We start from the raw sequence: 19,486 nt of genomic DNA, 5'->3' as shown, positions 1-19,486 counted from the left end.
ATATATGGGCAATTCCAAGCGCATCATTCCACAACGCGAAGTTTACATTATGAATTTCTTTTTAATGCAGCAGCCAAACATGTAGGTAAATAGCATTAAGGTAATAGGAGAAACTTTTCCAAACCACCCTAATTTACATGTGCAAACTTTGCGTTGCAGAATGATGCGCTTGGAATTGCCCCTATAATAATTATGTTAAAAGTGTCGTTATTACGAAAGGGAGGAAGAATAAAAAAAATAAACAAACCAATGTATACACATACGTGTATAATGGCTTATCGGACAGGGCATGGTGGGGTTGCATCTCCCGCGCCCCACTGCATTTGTCATGATTTCTGCAGATCCGGAAAACGACATTCTTGGGCGGCAACTTTGCTATCTCCACGGTTCAGAAAGTGAAGACATGCGCGTCACTGATGTCGACATCTGCGGTTTTGTTATACGTTTATTTTGCACTCTTTAATACCATTACTAACGTACTTGCATTTTTGTAAATTTTGAATATTGTGTGTCGTATTTCTCTTTTCATTTTCCAGAGCTCTTCTTGAAGAAACATTTAAACCTGATGAACTTAAAACATGATAGAACCTTCGATCTAAAGGAATATAAAAGTAATAATAACACACACAATAACATTATGATCCTTCATGGCTTCATCTTATTTAAACTGCGCACAAAACTATCCGTACATTTACAACAACAACAGATATATCACTCTGTTGCACGTATTTTAATACCTCCCCAGCAAACACAAAACGTTGAAAAAATATTTTGCAAAAATGTTTGCCCAAAATATTTACAATAACGTTTTTAAAATGTTTTCACGACCTTTATATAACCCGGCATTTAAATGTTATTAAAACGTTTTGTAAAAAACATTTTAAGAACATTTCTGTATTTGCTGGGTGCAAATATTTTAACATAATCTTATTTAAGTGTTGACAAAATATTTGGCCAAATATTTTTGCAAAAATAGTTTACAATGACATTTCAAAACATTTTAAAAATATTGTTGTAGTGTGTTTTCATACAAAAACGATTTCATGACCTTTATATAACCTGACATTTTAATGTTATTAAAACGTTTTTACCTAAACCAAACCCCAAAATATAACTTATTTAAAACGTTTTAAAAACGTTTTTGTGTTTGCTGGGTCATTCGGCACGATGCGACTTTACTTCTCTAAATTATCCCAATTTGAATGTAAAAATAGAGCATTTAAAAAGGAAAAATTTGGGATATTTCCTTCACGGTGATTCCCAACGGCTATTGTAACGGGCTCATTACAGTGTTACAGCCCAATACTCACTCGCGGTGCTCATAATTAGCGGGTTCGAGAGAAAAGTCTATGTACAATTTGTCACTTTTGAAATACTCTATTTTTCATTCAAATTGATATATTTTGGGAAAATTAAGTCGCATCAGTCGTGCCGAATGAGATATAAAACTACGCAGAACAAAATTCGCCATCACTAAGATCCACAACATGCTCATCTATCAGGGCACATTTATGTACCATGATTGTTTTAGTGACGTTATTGAAGTATGCCATTGGGATGAGGCCATTATGATCCATAGTACATCTATTGACTACTCTATTTGATAATTTAAGTGTAGTGTCTTTATGATGTTGCTTTTGTTTTTAAGTATTATGGATATCTTTTATGCGCACTATGTAAGCTTAAAGCAAGTCTTGATATACGATTTCGGTCACATTTTAAGTTGGTTATTCTTTGCCAACTAGTATTAAATAATATTAGTAAAAAAACACCAGGCACATCATCATTGAATGAAGCAAATTATTGTTGCATTCAAATAAATAAAAAGAAGACATTTTCTACGCGAGCAAACAGTAGGATGTACCACTGGGGATGGGGTGGCAAAGCTGCACATTTACCATAGGTAGTTGACATCATGGGCGACGACTAATAGCAATTGAACTGAACAATGGAAGTGAGTTTGCAGTGCGAATAGCAATGGACAGCTAAGTTCCACAATGACGGAACTGTGTAAAAGTATGACTTGCCAGGCTCGGTCTGGTTGAGTGCATGTGAGTTTTATTCTGCTGGGCCAAAATATTCACTTTAGTGCCAAAGAAAAGAAAATCATCCGCGTAGTGCGTAGTCCGGAGCATATTATGCTTGTAGTGATCCTAATTTGGATTCTATGTTCAACCAAGCGAGTTATATATTAGAGTTATATATGAGCACAACCCCCTCCGGACTGGGCAGTGTAAGGCTACGCAAGATGAAAGATATGCCGGTGCAATTCCATTGATGCAATTTTGTGATACGTTCCTTAACCGGCAACCAGTCAAGTTCGTTCGGGAAGGGAGTTGGCACGGAATATCAACTTGGCTGACCAATTCTGGCCTTTTCTCACAAAAAGCTTTTCCGGTTCAATTGCTATCAAGCATTTTGTGCAGCCATGATGTCAACTACCTATGGTAGCAGTACAGCCCCCAACTGGTACCAAACACCTCATCTAAGGGGGTCAGGCTGATACACTAGTTGAAGACTATAAGTCCACTTGACCCCAGAACATGTATACACTAAAGTTACGTATAATTTCTTATAGTTTGATCAGTTTTAATACATGTTAAGGGGCCAAAGCAGATCTTTCACAACCTTTCATGAGGTTTTGGCCCCTGAACATGTATTACACATTATCAAACCCTAAGAAACTATACGTAACTTTAGTGTATACATGTTGAGGGGCCAAGTGGACTTACGGTCTTCTTGCGCTCAGGTCTTCAATTTAAAGTTGGGTAAATAAAGTATCAAAATCATAAAACAAAAGTCTCCATCTATTGACCACATTTTTTTGGAGTTTAAGCGTCAAATTGTCTTTGTTTTTTGTTTTAAGAGTAAAGCCATTTCTAATCTGGTAATATCAAATCACTAATAATTGCTAATAACTAACAAGCTCTAAGGAGACAAAAAGGAAAACCATGTTCTACGGGCCCGGCTGTCCCAGATTGTCCTAAATCGGGGAAACCAATTTTTCCTGTACAAATGAGTGCAGACCCAAATTTCGATAATATCAGGAACTAATTTTTTTATCGTATTTCCTCAAATTGCAAAATATTACAGATTTTGTTGATTTTATAGGTCATTTTGCAAAAAAGAAAAAGGTCCGACCGAGCGACCCGAGATTCGGCCGCCCGTAGAACAAGGCTTTTTTCAACATCGTAAATCAATAAGATACTCGACTCTACAGTATTGTGATTTCGAAATGATCACTCGATTTTATAGAAGCCTCAGATCCTTTTCCACCTTCCTGCTCAGTCTGTAATGTCACTTTACAAAGAATTCATTTCCCAACTTTCCTATGGAGCTTTTCGATAGTCTTTGCCCACCTTTGTTGCTATTACTATTTGATCCATTAGTATTGCCATCAATATCCTGATAAACATGGTAAATCACAGCATCTGTTTTATCTTTGCCTGCATTGATATGTCCAGAGCATCCAGAAGGTGACTCATAGATGTTGATTAATTCAACACCTTTCATCTCTTCTATAGGAAATGTTTCCTTGATGTCAGTGTTGTGGATGTCTGGGTCTTCATACACACCTTCGGACGTTTTTATTTCATGAATATCTTGGTATTCTCCTTCCGAAGGTTTCCTGTCATTGATATCTTGATATATTCCTTCAGAAATGGTTCTATTATTCGTAGGTCTGTCATAAATGTCAGCCCCTTCAGAAATTGTCCTATTATTTGTAGGCTTATCGTAAACGCCAGCCACATTTGCATCACCATGCCCCATTTTATCGTTAGAATTATCTTGCTTTGTCCCAACATCAAATACAGGACTGTAATCCGACTCATCTGCAGAACGATGCCCAGGTGCAGACCGTGCAGTACCTCCAATGGTCAAATCACACGGTCCCTCAAACTGCAAACTTTTTGAATTGCCAGCAGGGACGCCTTCATAGATTCCCAATGTACCTGTGGAATGTTTTGTATGTATCTCCTGTTTGCTATTTTGTAGCACATGTGTAGGGATATCATATCCCAGGGTGCCATTTTGTGGCACGTGTTTAGGGATATCACATCCCATGGTGCTATTTTGTAGCACGTGCTTAGGGATATCATATCTCATGGTGCCATTTTGTGGCACGTGTTTAGGGATATCACATCCTATGGTGCCATTTTGTACCACGTGCTTAGGGATATCATATCGCATGGTATCCCTATTAACATATGTTTGGTTAGGGTTGGTACCGATGATGGTAACCTTATGAGGAGCCATACACGTGTCGCCAGTCGGTCTTGATTTTTGTCTAAAGGCAAAGAAATGTTAAGTTTGGTTAGTGACATGACAACATGTTACATGTCAGATAGTTTTGAGCTTTGGTGAATTTTACTTAGTGTACTTTCTAACCGCTTCTTGCTCTTCCGCATCCCTCTTCCTTCACCTCCTCTTCTTTAACTTTTCTTTTCTTTATCTCCTTCTTTCTCTTTCTCCACTTCTTCTTCGTCTTCTTCCTGTTCATCCTCTTCTTCTTCTCTCCTCCTCCTTCACGTCTTCATAATTGTCATTATACCAATCATATTTTATCATTATATTCATCGTGAACTATTATATGGCAAATACAAAGATAAAAAGAATTTGACAAACCTTTTAATCCAACAATTTACAATTATGGCAATGACCAAAAGCACTCCGATAGCACCAGCAATAGATCCTGTGCGTTCATAAAAAATGAAACATACTGAACTATTATTACTGTTTCGTCACATAACGCTAACACCGGGAAGATGGTTCATCCCCCAAGATCCGCTTTTAAAGTTTGCCTTTTTGCATGTAATATATTTGATGTTGCTTACAAAATTTTACAGAGGCGTAGCTAAAACTTTCGTGTGTGGGCAAATCCATGTTAAGGGGTGAGGCCCAACTTAGCCCTCAACACTGACAACAACAAAAAAGGTGGTTGGGATGAGGACACAGCATAAATGTATAATACAATATTGCAAGATTTCTTTGTAAAGACGCAAACGTTCCAATTGCCAATTTTCGTCAGGCGCGCCCTGCGCCATTCCATGAGCTACGCCACCGAAATGTTTCACGAAGTTCATACAGAAAAGTGCATATTCCTCGTCGATAAATACTTACGGGCACGGTTTTAACATGTCAGATTTGTACTCGTCAAAAAAATTTTAAAATTCTTTTCACAACTTCACTTACACGCTATCATCCACAATATTTATCTTGAAAATCATAAATTTGGAACAAAGCAAGCATACATTAATTTGCCTAGAAAACTTGACAAACTGTTTGTAGTGTTATATGAATGCATTTACATAACGCGTGGTTTAAAATCGACAACTTAAGGTTACGCCTTGTTTTCTTGCCCTGCAGGCCATTATAATTATATTGGAACTCCATTACTTGCAAGTCCTCGCTATGGCGCCATGGAGAATGGAGATGGAAAAAGGAGCAACGAAAGTATACCTACCTGCCGATATAGCGGAGGAGGCGTTATTGGTATCAGTAGGTGAACCAGATGTGGTCATTTGCGGCGGTGCTGTGGTTGGTAGAGCTACGTGAAAATAATTATGATATACATTTAATTACGACAATATCAGATATTAATGTACTGTCACTTTGAAAATGCTTTAACTGGTAAGATGTCCCCCGAGATCCACATAAAGATCCGCTTAAAATTTGCCTTTTTGCATACAATGTTTCAGATCTTGTTTATAAAATGTTCCAGAGGCGTAGCTGGGAGTTGCTAGGATTTTTGTCAGGTCAAGCCTGAGAGGAGGGGCCCAACTTACTTAAAATTATTTATCTTGAAAAACACAAATTCGGAAACAGAAGGAAGAGGTATTATAGTTGAGTATCGGTGCACAGCTCACTCACATAGCTACGGGCGTGGCATGAAATAGATGCAATTTGTAAGTTAAGGGGACTCGATCTTTTGTGCGTAATTATAGAGGGCCAGGGGATTCACTCTATCATTAAAATAATTATTTGAAGAAGTCAAAGAGCCCTAGGAATAAAAGCTGTAGTGTAATTCACGCCAGATACAATTTCTTTATACGACAAAATTAATTTTTGTAATCGATCAAAAAACAAACGTTTTATATCAATTTTAAATTTAGCCTGAATCCGTAAATATGGTCAAGGCTATTTTTACCATTATGCAGCGAACCATTGTTGAAGCTATTTCACATACATGTGCAAAACATTCTAGAGAAAGAATGGGGACATATAGTGTTGAAATATCTTTTGTTGATTTCGAATGATAATGTCATGAAGTCGTAAATTTTAAGGTCAAATTCCTAAAACCAAAACAAAACATTGCGACGCAGATAATTCCCGACTTACGCAGTTTCATCATCACATCAGTGTCTTTATTATTTGTTTGAAACCTTTCCCAAACGTTCGTGCTATTTATGCATAAAACGGCTAATCTATCTTTACAAAACGCGTCTGTTTTTGGTAAACAAAAGGCTAAAGATGGCATTATGAGATTTATCTTTTATCATTACACTCATCCGCTCAACTGCCACGGTGGCCGAGCGGTAAAGCGCTAGACGCGTAATCGAAGGAAGTTTAGAATCACTGGTTCGAGTCCCAACGAAGCCTGTGGAAACTTTTTTTTCTTCAAAATTCATGATCGCATTCCGAAATGAGTCACTTGTCGGTAAATCATGTATCGTATCCTTAATGTGCATTCACAACATCCACGCAATTATGCAGAATATTTAATTAGAAAAATATAGTTCCCATGATTATATTAAAGGAGTATTTCGTGATCCTAGCATCCTCTTTTTATGACATTTTTCAGTAGATATCCACGAAAAAGCTTATTCCCAAAATTTCAGTTGATTCTGATTTTGCGTTTGCGAGTTCTGCATGATTATGTGTATTATACTACTCCATAAACAATGTGTTGTATTTTCGTTCTGGTATACCAGAACGAAATTCAAATTTCACGATATCTTTGCTAAACGAATTAATCTGCAAGAAAATATTTGTACATAAACATTATGTAGCCAGAGGTTTCCATTGATATAAAAATCTCAACTTTTTTTGAGAAAAGTGGGGGATGATGCTGTGGATCACGAAATGTCCTTTTAAATTTGAATATAATTTATTTATAGCTATTTCAAATTAAATTATAAAGGGTACATCACAGAATGCATTCAAATAATGAATTATGGTGGAATTGAGCAATATGGAGGTGGAAAAAGTTGAAACAAAGGCATACCTACCTGTTGATATTGGAGATGAAGTGTTACCGGTGTTTGCAGGTAAGCCAGATGTGGTCATTTGTGGCGGTGCTGTGGTAGGTGGAGCTAAATGAAAAATAAATATCAGCTTATATCATGGTAATTTTGTGCGTTTCATATGCATTTTTAAACATCCTTTCCCAACTTTCCCCGCAATGATGCTAAATATTTATCTTAGAAACATAACATTAGGAAATGAATTGAAGAAAACCTGACAATAAAATACTATGCTGAGCCATCAGCCTGGGTGGCTCACGCTCCAGTAATTTGATGGAGCCCAGTAATACATCAAAGAATGTCTTCCAATTCATGAAAACAAATAGATAATCAGCTTATCGGATTAAAAGCTTACAGGGAAGGTCTTGCTGCTCAGCGAGAGTGTTTGTAATTATCAGAAGGTTTTCTCCAAATTTATTCTCTAATGAATTTGGATTAATATAGAAACAATTTGCGTAGAAAACTTGGTCAAATTTGGATGTGTTAATGTATGTATGCATTCAAATAACACATTTATTATGGAAATTGAGCTATGGAGATGGGAAAAGTAACAAAGGTATATACCTACCTGCTGATATGGGAGATGAAGGGTTACCGGTTTTAGCAGGTGAACCAGATGTTGTAATTTGTGGCGGTGGTGGGGTTGGTGGAGCTACATAACATGAAAAATGTTATGGTTAAATTTACTTTTGTTAACTCGAATTAAAGACAAAGGTTCGGCTTGTCTTACAGTTGTGCGCAGTAATTCCTGGGTGTAATGTCTTTTTGAAAGAGGAAGGTATAGTTTTAATTATGACATATGTGCGTGAATAGATCATTAGTTCACGCAAGGGATGGGTAACATAATTTATATAGGACTTAATTAAATACCCGAAACCTCCTCATGCAGTTTTACTAAAATGAGTCTCTGTGTCATGTAAATGTATATGTTCAATTTGAAGGCAACCTTCCATGCGGATTTGTGTTATACCCCTTCGTGTAACCAGTTATGATGCCCGGTAATGATTTCAAATGTCCAGTTCAAATGAATTTTTAGCATCCTTTTCACAATTTTCCACGCAATTATTCCCAATGCTTTCATGAACACATAAATTTGGAATAAAGTAAAAAAAATCAATTTGCCTGGAAAGATGACAAAATGCTTATGAATTCAATCAAATAACGCGTACTAGTGATGGACATTGAATCATGGTGATGGAAAAAGTAGCAACGAAGGTATACCTACCTGCCGATATGGCAGGGGAAGTGTTACCGGCATTAGCGGGTGAACCAGACGATGGCATTTGCGGGGGTGTTGTGGTTGGTGGAGCTACATGAAAAAAACATTACAGTAACATTTTCTTTTGTTAACTCGAATTAAACACTGGGATTGATTCAGTTTCTGTTTCAGTTCCATTTATTTCACCACGATTATTAAAGAATGTAGACAAAAGGCGAGATATAGTATTATCTCGCCTTTTGTCATATACTATATTATAATATATGAATGCACAAATTCAAATTGCAGGTACTCACAGTGATGCTGAGATATAGTCCGACGTCCGGGGTGGGGTGGACACTCCAACTTTGGAGGTGACGCGTATGTAGGGCTGTTAAGACCCCCAAAGACCCTTTTTTAAACACATGCTCGGTCACTCAAAGACCCCTTATTTTTCAATTAGAACAGCAATTTTCTCACTGATTTTGTTTATTTTGAAATAACAAATCCTAAAACCATTAAGAAGTTAAGAACTAGACATTCATTGTTTTAGGCTTCTTTTGGCTCTCATCCAAAGCATTAGGACCGAATCCCATTTGAAAAAGGTCATATTCTCACCCTATGCCCCTACTTTAGGTCCAAACGGCCCATCTCTCACCAAATGACCCCATATTGTAATTGTGTACATTTTGCTCTCACCGAATGCCAAAAATCATGCTCTCACCCAATTACCCCATATATTTTATATTTTGCTCTCACGAATGCCACTTACTGTCAGCCCCGGGTCCGATGTCGTGTGAAAAACACCGCGTTTTCGGTTGCCGCAGCGTCTTTCGGTTCTCGATTCTCGGGTTTGATTTCCGCACAAGTGATTAGCTCTGTAAGGGTATTGTGTCCCTTTCCGACATCTTTCCGCCAGCGCGCGGATTTGTTTTTGTTTTGTAGATAAAATGGCGCTTTCAACCCAAGAGGTTATTTGCGCCTAGTACTCACTATTTTTCACCTGGATATCTTTGTTCAACTACAAAACGTTATAATGCTTCACTGCATCTTCGTTATTTCCTACCAGCTTGATGCCACGTTGTACATGTATATGTCTCTTTCTGTATACTCGTACGGTGATTCCCGTTTCATTTCCTTGTAGACGTGTTTAAAAATCCAAACGGTGTCTTTTCATAGCCACACCAGGCTGAGTCAGCCTAGGAAGTAGTTAGAACGTGGCCAAAACGCTTAAAGGATCCTCCGCTAGCGGACTTCCTCGCATTCATGCCTGTTCCTCATTGCCCAAGTTAGCGTTACCCATCCGGCACCACGTGGAGGTTTGGGTTGAGTTGCCCGCGAACAATTACACTTGCCAGTTAGTTCTGCGGACCTTGCCGAATCCAGCGCGCGGAAAATCAGTCACTGTTACATGATGTCGTAACGAAAAAGAAAAAAAAACGTCCACAAGACGTCGGGCTATAGGCATATGCCTTACAGCCTTATGGCTCGATTTGAGAAAAAGGAGCAACGAAGGTATACTTACCTGCCGATGTGAGAGGTGAAGTGTTACCGGCATTAGCAGGTGAACCAGATGTGGTCATAAGTGGCGGTGTTGTGGTTGGTAGAGCTACGTGAGATATATTATGGCAACGGTATTTTTGTTAATACGAGTTAAACACTGGGATTGATTATTAAAGTATGGAGACAAAGGACGAGGTATATTATGATATACTAATTGATTAACATATGATTAAAGGAAGATCTCTCTCTTACACCATTGCTATGACGTCAGTCTTTTCAATAAACTGTGAATTATTTTCAACGAATCAACACTTTTCTGCACGAATCTAATATTTAAGTGTGGGTTCGTACAGAGAAGTGTGGATTGTATAAAAGAAAAAAATCAAGAATCAACACTTTCTCATGTATTCTCCTTAACTTAACTTTGTACCATAAAGTCAATTGTTCCCCTGCAGACATGTTATTAGAGGAACAGAGGCATCTTTATATAAGCTTTCAGATATGAGATAAATAATATATCTCTTCCCGGCATTTTCCCGCTCCAACAGATGTCGCGTATTCGGCTCTCCGTATGATTAGGTTTGATCGGGACTCATTGGCGATGCAGAAGCCCGTGCAGAAGACGCAGCGACAAAATTGCCGCCGCGTTATATGTCACAACGGAAATCGTCTGCAAGATGCCTGACATGCCTGACTAATAAATAACAATAGGGACCTATCCCGGGGAGCTTACTTCGGACTATAATATGGTACATGTATGCTTTACCTTTACATCCATAGAGTTCAAATCGGAGAGCACACCCGTCTGACGAACATGTTTGTGGAAGGATTCGCAAGAACCGGAGTGTGACTGGACGTGAAAATATTTGCTCCTTTATGCTCTGCGCATCATCATTTCCTGTAAAAATCTGGAGGAAAAAATGAAGATCAATGTTTGTATCAAGTACCGCCATCAAACTTTGTGCACTTTGATTAGTTCATGTCTTTAACCTTAGTACTATGAGTATTTTCATCCGGCATAACAAAACGCGTATTTACGCCCAAACGTCTTGAAGTAATCGTTGGTCCATCCTTTTGTGCTCAATTTTGGTGATATGTTTTTTACCCTAGCACCTTCAAAAAATTACACCTTGTACCTTCCATGCACTATGGACCACAATGGCCTCATCTCAATAGCATAGTTCAATGACCTCAAACACTCATAGTGCAAAATTGTCAAAGGTCATTTAATGAATGTACAAATGTATTGGGGGTAAAGAACTGTGCCCTGATAGATGAACATGTTGTGGATCAATTCAGTTCCTAAATATGTAACGTCACTGCTCTTCCCCAACTCATTACCTCATTGGATAGAACATCGGTACGGTGATTCGAAGGTCCCAGGTTCAAATCCTATGGTCAGATCTTTTTCACTATGGCTGTCATTTATGTATGTGGAAGGAACTCGCTTTTGGGTTATAGGTTAACAGTTTATTATTAGAATTGCATGCAGTGGCGAATCTTAATGTCAATTAACTTGCTAGAATGTATAGTTTTCTCACTTTGAATTTTCTGCTATCTGTGATGGTATTCCATGTCATTCCATCAAAGCTGGACATCATATGAAATGTTGCAGTGTATAATGTTTCAATACGTAACTGACCGTCATAGAATAGTTGTCCTTGAGTGGCTACCTTCGTTATGTTGACTCGATTGCCAAAATCAACTTGAATGTGCGGGGTTCGATCGTTTGCCACAGGAAGCCATGCAAATGCGATTTTATTTAATCGGGCATTTCTTGCACCATTCAAATAGTGTTCTTCTGTGGAGGCTGACAGTTGGCTGTCTTTTATCATACCATTTTCCATTCCCAATGCGCCATCGCATTGTCCTGCAGCAAAGAGAAGGCAAATCAAAGAAAAGAACAGTCAAAGACTGAGTTTGTTTCAAATTTCCACAGATAATTTATTACTTTACGCACTGAAGTACTATTATTATAGAAGGTGTTACCGAGCTAGCTGAGCAGCGAGGCCGAAGGGTGAGGTGGATATTCTGATATATAGCCTACTTTTAAAACAATACTGCAAGGAGTTCTGCCAATTTCTGTAAAGTGGAGAAACTGTGATTTTCATGCTATTTTAATTGACTTCACGCAACTGCATTTTGACATGGCTCACAAATATTGCCACTGAGTCCTTATTAATTAGTCACACGCCAGTGAATTAACAGTTGTGGGATATAGGAGAAGATTTTGACTCAGCTGTCAATTTAATTATTTTGCCCAAATACTTCGTACTTTTTCATCTAGTGGTATTTTTCAAACTGTATACTTTACTTCGATACACCCTGTATATCATAATGTTCTCAGTGCAGTTTAAGCCTACCAACATGACCAACCTCTCCCCATTATGACGATGATTATTCTATATCATGAGAGATTTATACAGCCTGTCTCAACAAAAAAATTGTGCAAGTGAAAAGCAATTAGAAAATACTGTTGTGACATGATGCTTACATCAACGTTAAGGGTGCAGTCTTAGTTCTCAAATGCCGTTCGTTCTGTTCAATTTGCTTCATTGTGCCACTTTTACTAGGGAAAGGGGCTGTACTAGGGAAAAGGGCTGTCAATGATAGCTGATGTTGATGCGTCTAATGCACTCCCCCTTTCGGGGCTCGTGCATTAGACGCATCAACATCAGCGTGCATTAATTTGTCTAATTCCTCTCCCAATAAGTAATACGCGTTCATTACCCTATAAGTGTGCAATATTTGTTTGTCTTTTAACATGTCTAGAGTGATAAAGAGAACAGTATTTACCATGATAAAATCATTGACATGCACATGTATTTAATTTTACAGCAGAATGTGAAATATTTATTTATTCTTTAATCTATTTTAAGTGGGAAAAGAGAATCATTATACCTGTATCATGATAAAACAGTAAAAACAATTTTGTATTGATGTGTAATTTATGCATCTTTTGATTTCACGAAGGAACTCTTGATATATCGATAAACTTGATGCTATCATTGATTTACAAGTACAGCCCTCTTCCCTAGTAAAAGTGGCACGATTGTGATTTTACCCTTTCGTTGTTAACTAAACATATCTCGAGAATAAAAACAAGCAAAATTGAACAGAACAAACGGCATTTGAGAGTCACAACTGTATTGTCTAATTGCCAAAGAGGGCACTTTTCACTTACACAATTTTTTTAGACAGGCTGTATGTCTTGCTCAATTTGATTATTCCAATGCATATTATTCAATGCCGATTTGGCGTATTGTGTGAAAGAATCCGTATTCCTTGATAGTGAACCAGTTATATCGCTATCTCCGGACTCTGTCCTTACTGTGGTTTCCTTGCCTTGGATCAATTCCAATTACCAATTTGGTATCAAACAAAAATTGTTAAGGTGGTACTACACCGCTTGATAAATTTGTGACTATTTTTTGCACACTGGTAAAAAAAGTTATGTATAATTATTATAGGGGTAAGGAATCCAGTTACTTCACTGGAATTCCAGTGACTCAAGACAAGCGGTACGTTATTTATGATAAGAAAAGAGGTACCGCTGTAATGTACCTCATTTGTTAACATAATTATATAATGAACCATTTGTCTTGAATCACTGAAATTTCAGTGAAGTAATTGGATTGTTTGCCCTTTTATTCAGTGTGTAGTTATTTTTGAGAGAAATGCAAAATTAGTCACACAATTTATCAGAGGGGTGTACCGTGTAGTACCACCTTAAATATGCTCATTAATTTTAGGGGTATTTCAATAACATGAAAATATGCTTGGTAATAAAAAACGATTTAAAAGGTTCGTATGATGTCACAGAGTGGCCCATACCTGTATCTGATAATTATTACATTATATTAGGGAAAAATGTGTGTTTTTTCTTCTTTAATGTAAAATTAGCATTGTTAGTAGTTTCTCTTTCCAGCAGTGGGCGAGGAAGGAAGGCGGCCCTTTTCCTTTTTCTTTTTTAAATGTGAAATTCTGAGGAATAAACCCCTTAAAAAAAAAAAAAAAGACTTTGAAATGATCCTTGTTCTTCTAACAAACTTATTTGTATTTCCTAAAGCATTTCCAAACCATTCCAAAAAAATCTGACAATTTCCAGAAATTGAGACAGGAGAGGACGAGAACCAAAACATTCATTTTTTCGGCCTAGGCAATGTAGAATTTGCCCGAAAATTTGGCATAGGCCTACCATACGTCACCCAAAAACAGTGGCATGGCATACCTGGACTTTTTTGTCGTGGGGTGGGTTGGGGGTGGGGACAGTTTGTCCAGTGACCATTAGTTTGGCCTGGATATCTACTCACGCGCAAAATTGTCTTATATTAAATTGAAGAGAAAGTTGACTTACACATTTAGTTTTTTAATTTGAATCCAGAAAATAAGACTACAAAGTATTGGCTGTTTATCATGCAGGGTTATAATAAGTATCATTGTTGATATTATCAACTTAGAACTTACCCATTACTGTCTTATTCCAAATCAGACAAACACAACTTCCAAGCCATACGAGAAATAATAGCCACTTCATCTTTAGAAGATAATCCTTTAATTAAATAATCCTTTAATTAACACGACTTGGCCAATAATTAGTACTATAATCCGGGATTCCAGCCCCGCGAATTCGCTGCCATTACAAATTTCCTTGGCACATAATTTGATGTATACGTGTTGCTGGGTTCATGACGCATTTCTGATCAAAAAGTCAGTAGTCACGTACACGAACCCTTCTATACACAATTCAGTTCCTGTATTTATCCCCCATCTTTTTATTTTGCGGTTGTCAAGCATGTCAAGTGGTTTCCGAAATTCGCATAAAATTATTTAATAGTAATTTTTCGTTGGAAATAGTACATACACCCCTAACTTTTAACATTTATTTACAAAACTTAATGTTTTCGAGGGGGCACTGGATCTGCACCCTCTCCTCCCCGTTACTTATGTCCCCAATGCAAATGTCATGCATGTGTGTAGATTCAAATCCCGAGGCGGGACTCACATGTAACATGTGTAAGGCCCTACGGGTGGCGCCGGGGTGTGGCGGTCAAGAGTCCATTTTTCAGGCTCTCCAGCAGTTTCTTAAGACTCACACTTGGATCATGCTCCCGTCCTTTGAGCTTCAAACTCTGAAAATTGTACCTCTTTAGCCATGTTAGTTGAATTTTGGAATTTTGGAACTATCATGGCGAATACTAATTTTGTATATTGAGTTATTTGATTATATTTAGCTCTTATTGAAAGTATTCGATATCGAATAGAAAAAAGTCTGAACCAGCCTTTAAGGCCAATTAAATAAAAAAGAAATCAATTAGCAATAAATGACAAGGACTACCTGGGGACTACCCTGGGGGCACTCCACTTTGGAGGTGACGCGTATGTAGGGCTGTTAAGACCCCCTTTTCAGCGTCGCTCTCACCCAAAGACCCCATATTTTTTTACGAACACATGTTCTGTCACCCGAAGACCCCTTATTTTTCCATTTGATCTGTCACCCAAAGACCCGTATTTTTCAATTTGAACAGCAACTTTCATTTATCGCTGATTTTGTTACCTATTTTTGAAAAACAAAGAAATTTTAAGCCTTTTTGAACTAAAAATTTGATTTTCAATGTTTTTTGACGCTGTTTCAGCTCTCACCCAAAGGTTCCAAAGGTCATGTTCTCACCCAATGACCCCATATTTTTTACATTTTGTTCTCACCGAAAGCCAAAAATCATGCTCTCACCCAATGACCCCATATTTTTTACATTTTGCTCTCACCGAATGCCCCTTACTGCGAAAGTGCCAGCCCTACACCTATATCCATTTCATATTGAAGTGCCCCCCCCCCCCCCTGGGGGGACTACCCATGCATATCACTAGACGATCACCATGAGGAAATTATCAATCAACTGTTTCCAAATAGGTCAGATCATGTACACGGGAAATGAGAATCTGGATGTGTATGTATGGCCCATTTCCCGCGTGTGAATCTGACCTATGTTCATTAAGAAATCGTTGATTGATAAACTTCCTCATACATACAGAAATTTTCCAGAAAACTTGTCCGAAATGGTAAAAAAATGGTAAAAAATTCCTATAAAATATCACATAGGCCTGCATAATCATAGGCCTACATACTTAATATATACTTAATTCCTAAAATTCAAAAGTTAATCAAATCGATTGCGATGAGGGACAAATCCAAGCTTAGGTTAGGGACCGTTCACAAACACTTGTAGGGGGGGCCTGATGCAAAAAAAAATCATCGCGAAAAATTTTCGGCACCGCTTTACAGACCTCAAAAATTCAGCCCCCCTTTTTGACATGAAAATTATGGGTCAACCCCATAGAAAAGCATATAAACTCAATTTTCCCAGGATAATTTGTGGTCATTTTTTTCAGCCCCCCCCCCCCTTTAGGAGGGTCAAAAAATTTCAGGGCCCCCCTTTTTGCATCAGGCCCCCGTAACAAGTGTTTTTGAACGGTCCCTTATGAATTCTTACTCTAATTGATTGAAATTGAAATAATGTTAAGTAGATTAATACCATTTTTAAATTTAAAGACATAAGATTGATTAAAAAAAATATCTAAGCATGGATTATTAAATCTTGGATTAAAATTGAAACTAATCCAAATTAAGATTAAAAATTCAATCCAATGGGTTTGAATTTCAATCGATTAGATTAAAAACTGGGTATCTAATTCCGATTAAGAATGTAATCTAAGCTTATATTTGGCCCTCGTCGCAATCGAATATAACTTTTTAATCTTATGAATTTACAGAGTGGGGAAGGGGAAGGGGTATATATGACCCACGGGGATGGGGCACCTTTTGATATGCATATAGTGTCTATACATACAAACACAAACACGTTTTAAACAGCTTTATTCTTGGTTGGTCAAAACGTTTTAATAACCTTAAAAGGTGGGTTATTTAAAGGTCGTGAAAATCTTGTATGAAAAAAACCACATAACATATTCAAAATGTTGTCAAAATGTTATTGTAAGTTATGTTGGCAAACTTTTCAAGAGCTATATAGGTGAGCCTATGCCGTTTTTAGCAACTTTAAAAAAATGTTTTAAAACGTTACTTAAAAACGTTTTTGACCCTTTATATAATGCGACATTTAGCAAACGAAAACGTTTTTCTTTTGCTGTGATTTTGCCTTTAAAGTGCTCATTTGATTTCCAGAGTAACAAATATGTCACTATGGTTACAACAACAGTAGGTAATTCAGGAAATGTTTAGGATATCGTAGTTTTCCGCCAACGTATTTACATAAGTTATGTTCGTTATAGTACATTAACTAGTTCCGTTAGCTACAATCTCGGAAAACAATTCTTGGAACACCTGACACACGAAATTCCGTGCAGATGTTTGCAGGATCATGAAATGATAATAATAAAACGATCATTTGTGTTCACCAATCAATTTTGAAACACTTTTGGAAAACTGCTGAAGACATTGACATTTCTCAACATTGCACGTGTGGCAGTTGTCCGTTATTGACATAAAAGTGTTCCAAGACTTCGTTCCATGTTGTATGTTTAGACGTTTGCTTATTTTGTCCTTTGCTTAATTAATTGTGCTATATGCCTAGTCACATTAGACACATGTTCTGGTTTGATTGAGTTGTCTATTTTTGTCTAAATCATGCTAATATCATGATCATTACAAATCACTGTAGCTATGTTTTCGTCTCAAGGAAAGTAAATCAACAGGCTGTGTCAAAATTATTATTGTTCTCCGACTGTTTTCAATTTTTGTGATTTTTGGTGCTGAAATTTGCTGTTCAAAACGGTGGGGATGTTTCTCATAAAGAATCCCTAAAAGTTTTTAAAAGTCACCCTAAATTTCAAACATAAAAAGCACCATTCGCATTTATACGTGTCGTTATTCGCCGTCGAAGTGACGTAATAATCGGATTAACTACCATAGCAATAGATGAATACAATTTTTCAATAGATCGCCCTGCACTACAACGTTCACGCGGTAGCTATGCATTACTTTAAGCATGTAGGTCTAACACGACCCCTAAATTCTTTCTAGGGTCTTTGAGTTACCTTCATTAAACGTCAGATTGTTTTCCTGTTCAACGGAATATTGTCTTTATCCCATTACTTTCATATGGTGTATGCCGGTGCTCTGGACTGGTTTAACCAGAGAATCTTCTCTGGTTTAACCAATTTCAAAGATGCACCATAAGGAATCAAAAACAGCTACTTATAACGTTTTCTTTTCAGAAATATCGACCAAATATAACGAAAACGTTATGGTTAGGGCCCGCCGCTTTGAGATCGTGTCTCTATTTGAATCCGCACGGAATTCATTATGCCCGGGTGTAAGGAATTACGGCTTGTCTCTCTTGACAAGAAACACAGTTTCTAGCTTATTCATTGTAGAGTTTCTTTTTGTTGTTGTTGTTGTTTTCTTTTTTATGTCAAGCATATCTAGGCATTAACAGCTGAAATCTAGGAGATAACGCTGATGAAACTTCGGCCAGGCACACGTAACCTGGTGCACGAAGGGGGTCGCCGTAGATATTATTATTATTATTATTATTATTATTACAAGGATTTAATGAGCGCATTTCCACAAAGTCCAATGCGCTTTACATAATAAAAATACATACAAATACAACTACAAGAGACATAAATACATATCAAAAGCCATATAGTCCAGGAGCAAGATCCCACAGGGGGCCTAAATAAGGAGTTGGTTCATCCCCCACCACATACAAGGCCCGACACCACAGCCAGCCAGCATGGACCCTCCAGATCACCGCCAGGCAGGCACCGGTCTCAAACCGTGGCACCCCCCCCCCCCCCCCTTCACAGGTCACTCCACATATGGACGCACAATCACAGAAAATCACAAAAAACAGGACAAAAACTAAGGGGCAGGGGAGGCACAAACTCCAAGAACTCAACCTCCACTCGTGATCCTGAACTCACCTTGGCATCAACATGTAGCCAAATGACCTTCCCAACTTTCCAGCATTATCCTTAAACAAAAACAGGTTTCATTTGAGCATATTTGGAAGTATATAGTCCATAAACGAGTGGCAATCCGATTTTTGGTCGGGCAATTTTTTACAAATAATCCGATAGCTGGTCGGGCATTTTTTTACAGGACAGTCAAGTGTAGCCAACAATCGGGCTTGTTACCCTGATCAGAACCGACTGTAACGAGGTCTTGTATCTTGATTTTTTATTTTATTTTTTAAAATTATTTTTTTAATTTTTTAAAATTTATTTATTTATTTTTGGTCCTGCGGGGAATTGAACCCGGACCTCTCGAACCAAAGGCAAAGACCTAACCAGTGTGCCACGCTGCTCCATATAGATATTTAAAGTGCAAACAAACAAACATGTGTGGGAAATATTATGAAAGACCTAATTAAAAAAGACTAGTTTGCATCTGACGTCAGAGCAAAGGCGCGACGTGATTGGTTACTGACCTGCGCAGTACGACATTTTTGGTGTAGTTGACAGGACGTCATACGCAAACTAGTCTTTTTTAATGCGGTCTTGAATTATAGTGTAGTTATTT

At 37.7% G+C, this 19,486-nt stretch overlaps 2 protein-coding genes across 5 annotated transcripts in view; one reads left to right on the top strand and one right to left on the bottom strand.

Annotated features, from left to right (window-relative positions):
* LOC140136957 (ornithine decarboxylase-like) overlaps nt 1–2,793 on the top strand; it is a 33,273-nt gene extending 30,480 nt beyond the window's left edge. For both annotated transcript variants that reach the window (XM_072158621.1, XM_072158620.1), the window contains exon 11: nt 537–2,793. In XM_072158621.1, coding sequence (XP_072014722.1) covers nt 537–582 — 46 coding nt within the window. In that variant the 3' untranslated portion in view covers nt 583–2,793. The remainder of the gene's footprint in view (nt 1–536) is intronic.
* Nucleotides 2,794–3,222: 429 nt separating this feature from the next.
* Nucleotides 3,223–15,117, bottom strand: LOC140136956 (uncharacterized). 3 transcript variants are annotated; one of them, XM_072158617.1, is made up of 10 exons: nt 14,413–15,117; nt 11,487–11,815; nt 10,712–10,853; nt 9,968–10,051; nt 8,470–8,553; nt 7,813–7,896; nt 7,230–7,313; nt 5,465–5,548; nt 4,627–4,693; nt 3,223–4,288 (listed from the first exon to the last, which is right to left on the bottom strand). In XM_072158617.1, the coding sequence occupies exons 1-10, from the start codon at nt 14,480–14,482 to the stop codon at nt 3,298–3,300; spliced, it is 2,019 nt and encodes a 672-aa protein (XP_072014718.1). In that variant the 5' UTR covers nt 14,483–15,117; the 3' UTR covers nt 3,223–3,297. The 3 variants fall into 3 exon arrangements, with proteins under 3 accessions (XP_072014718.1, XP_072014719.1, XP_072014720.1); XM_072158618.1 differs by lacking the exon at nt 7,813–7,896; XM_072158619.1 differs by lacking the exons at nt 7,813–7,896; nt 8,470–8,553.
* Nucleotides 15,118–19,486: the final 4,369 nt, after the last annotated feature.

This window comes from Amphiura filiformis, chromosome 17 (assembly GCF_039555335.1).
Source record: "Amphiura filiformis chromosome 17, Afil_fr2py, whole genome shotgun sequence".
In the NCBI taxonomy this organism is placed as follows: Eukaryota; Metazoa; Echinodermata; class Ophiuroidea; order Amphilepidida; family Amphiuridae; genus Amphiura; species Amphiura filiformis.
This window is presented reverse-complemented; position numbering and strand designations above follow the sequence as displayed.

What these genes read in the sequence shown, in the direction of transcription:
- LOC140136956 (XM_072158617.1), bottom strand. Translation starts at nt 14,482, where the DNA reads ATGAAGTGGCTATTATTTCTCGTATGGCTTGGAAGTTGTGTTTGTCTG. An exon ending in TTCATCTCCCATATCAGCAG is followed by an intron (nt 7,314 to 7,812) that starts GTAGGTATATAC and finishes TTTTTCATTTAG; the next exon opens with CTCCACCTACCACAGCACCG. An exon ending in CTCCTCCGCTATATCGGCAG is followed by an intron (nt 4,694 to 5,464) that starts GTAGGTATACTT and finishes ATGAACGCACAG; the next exon opens with GATCTATTGCTGGTGCTATC.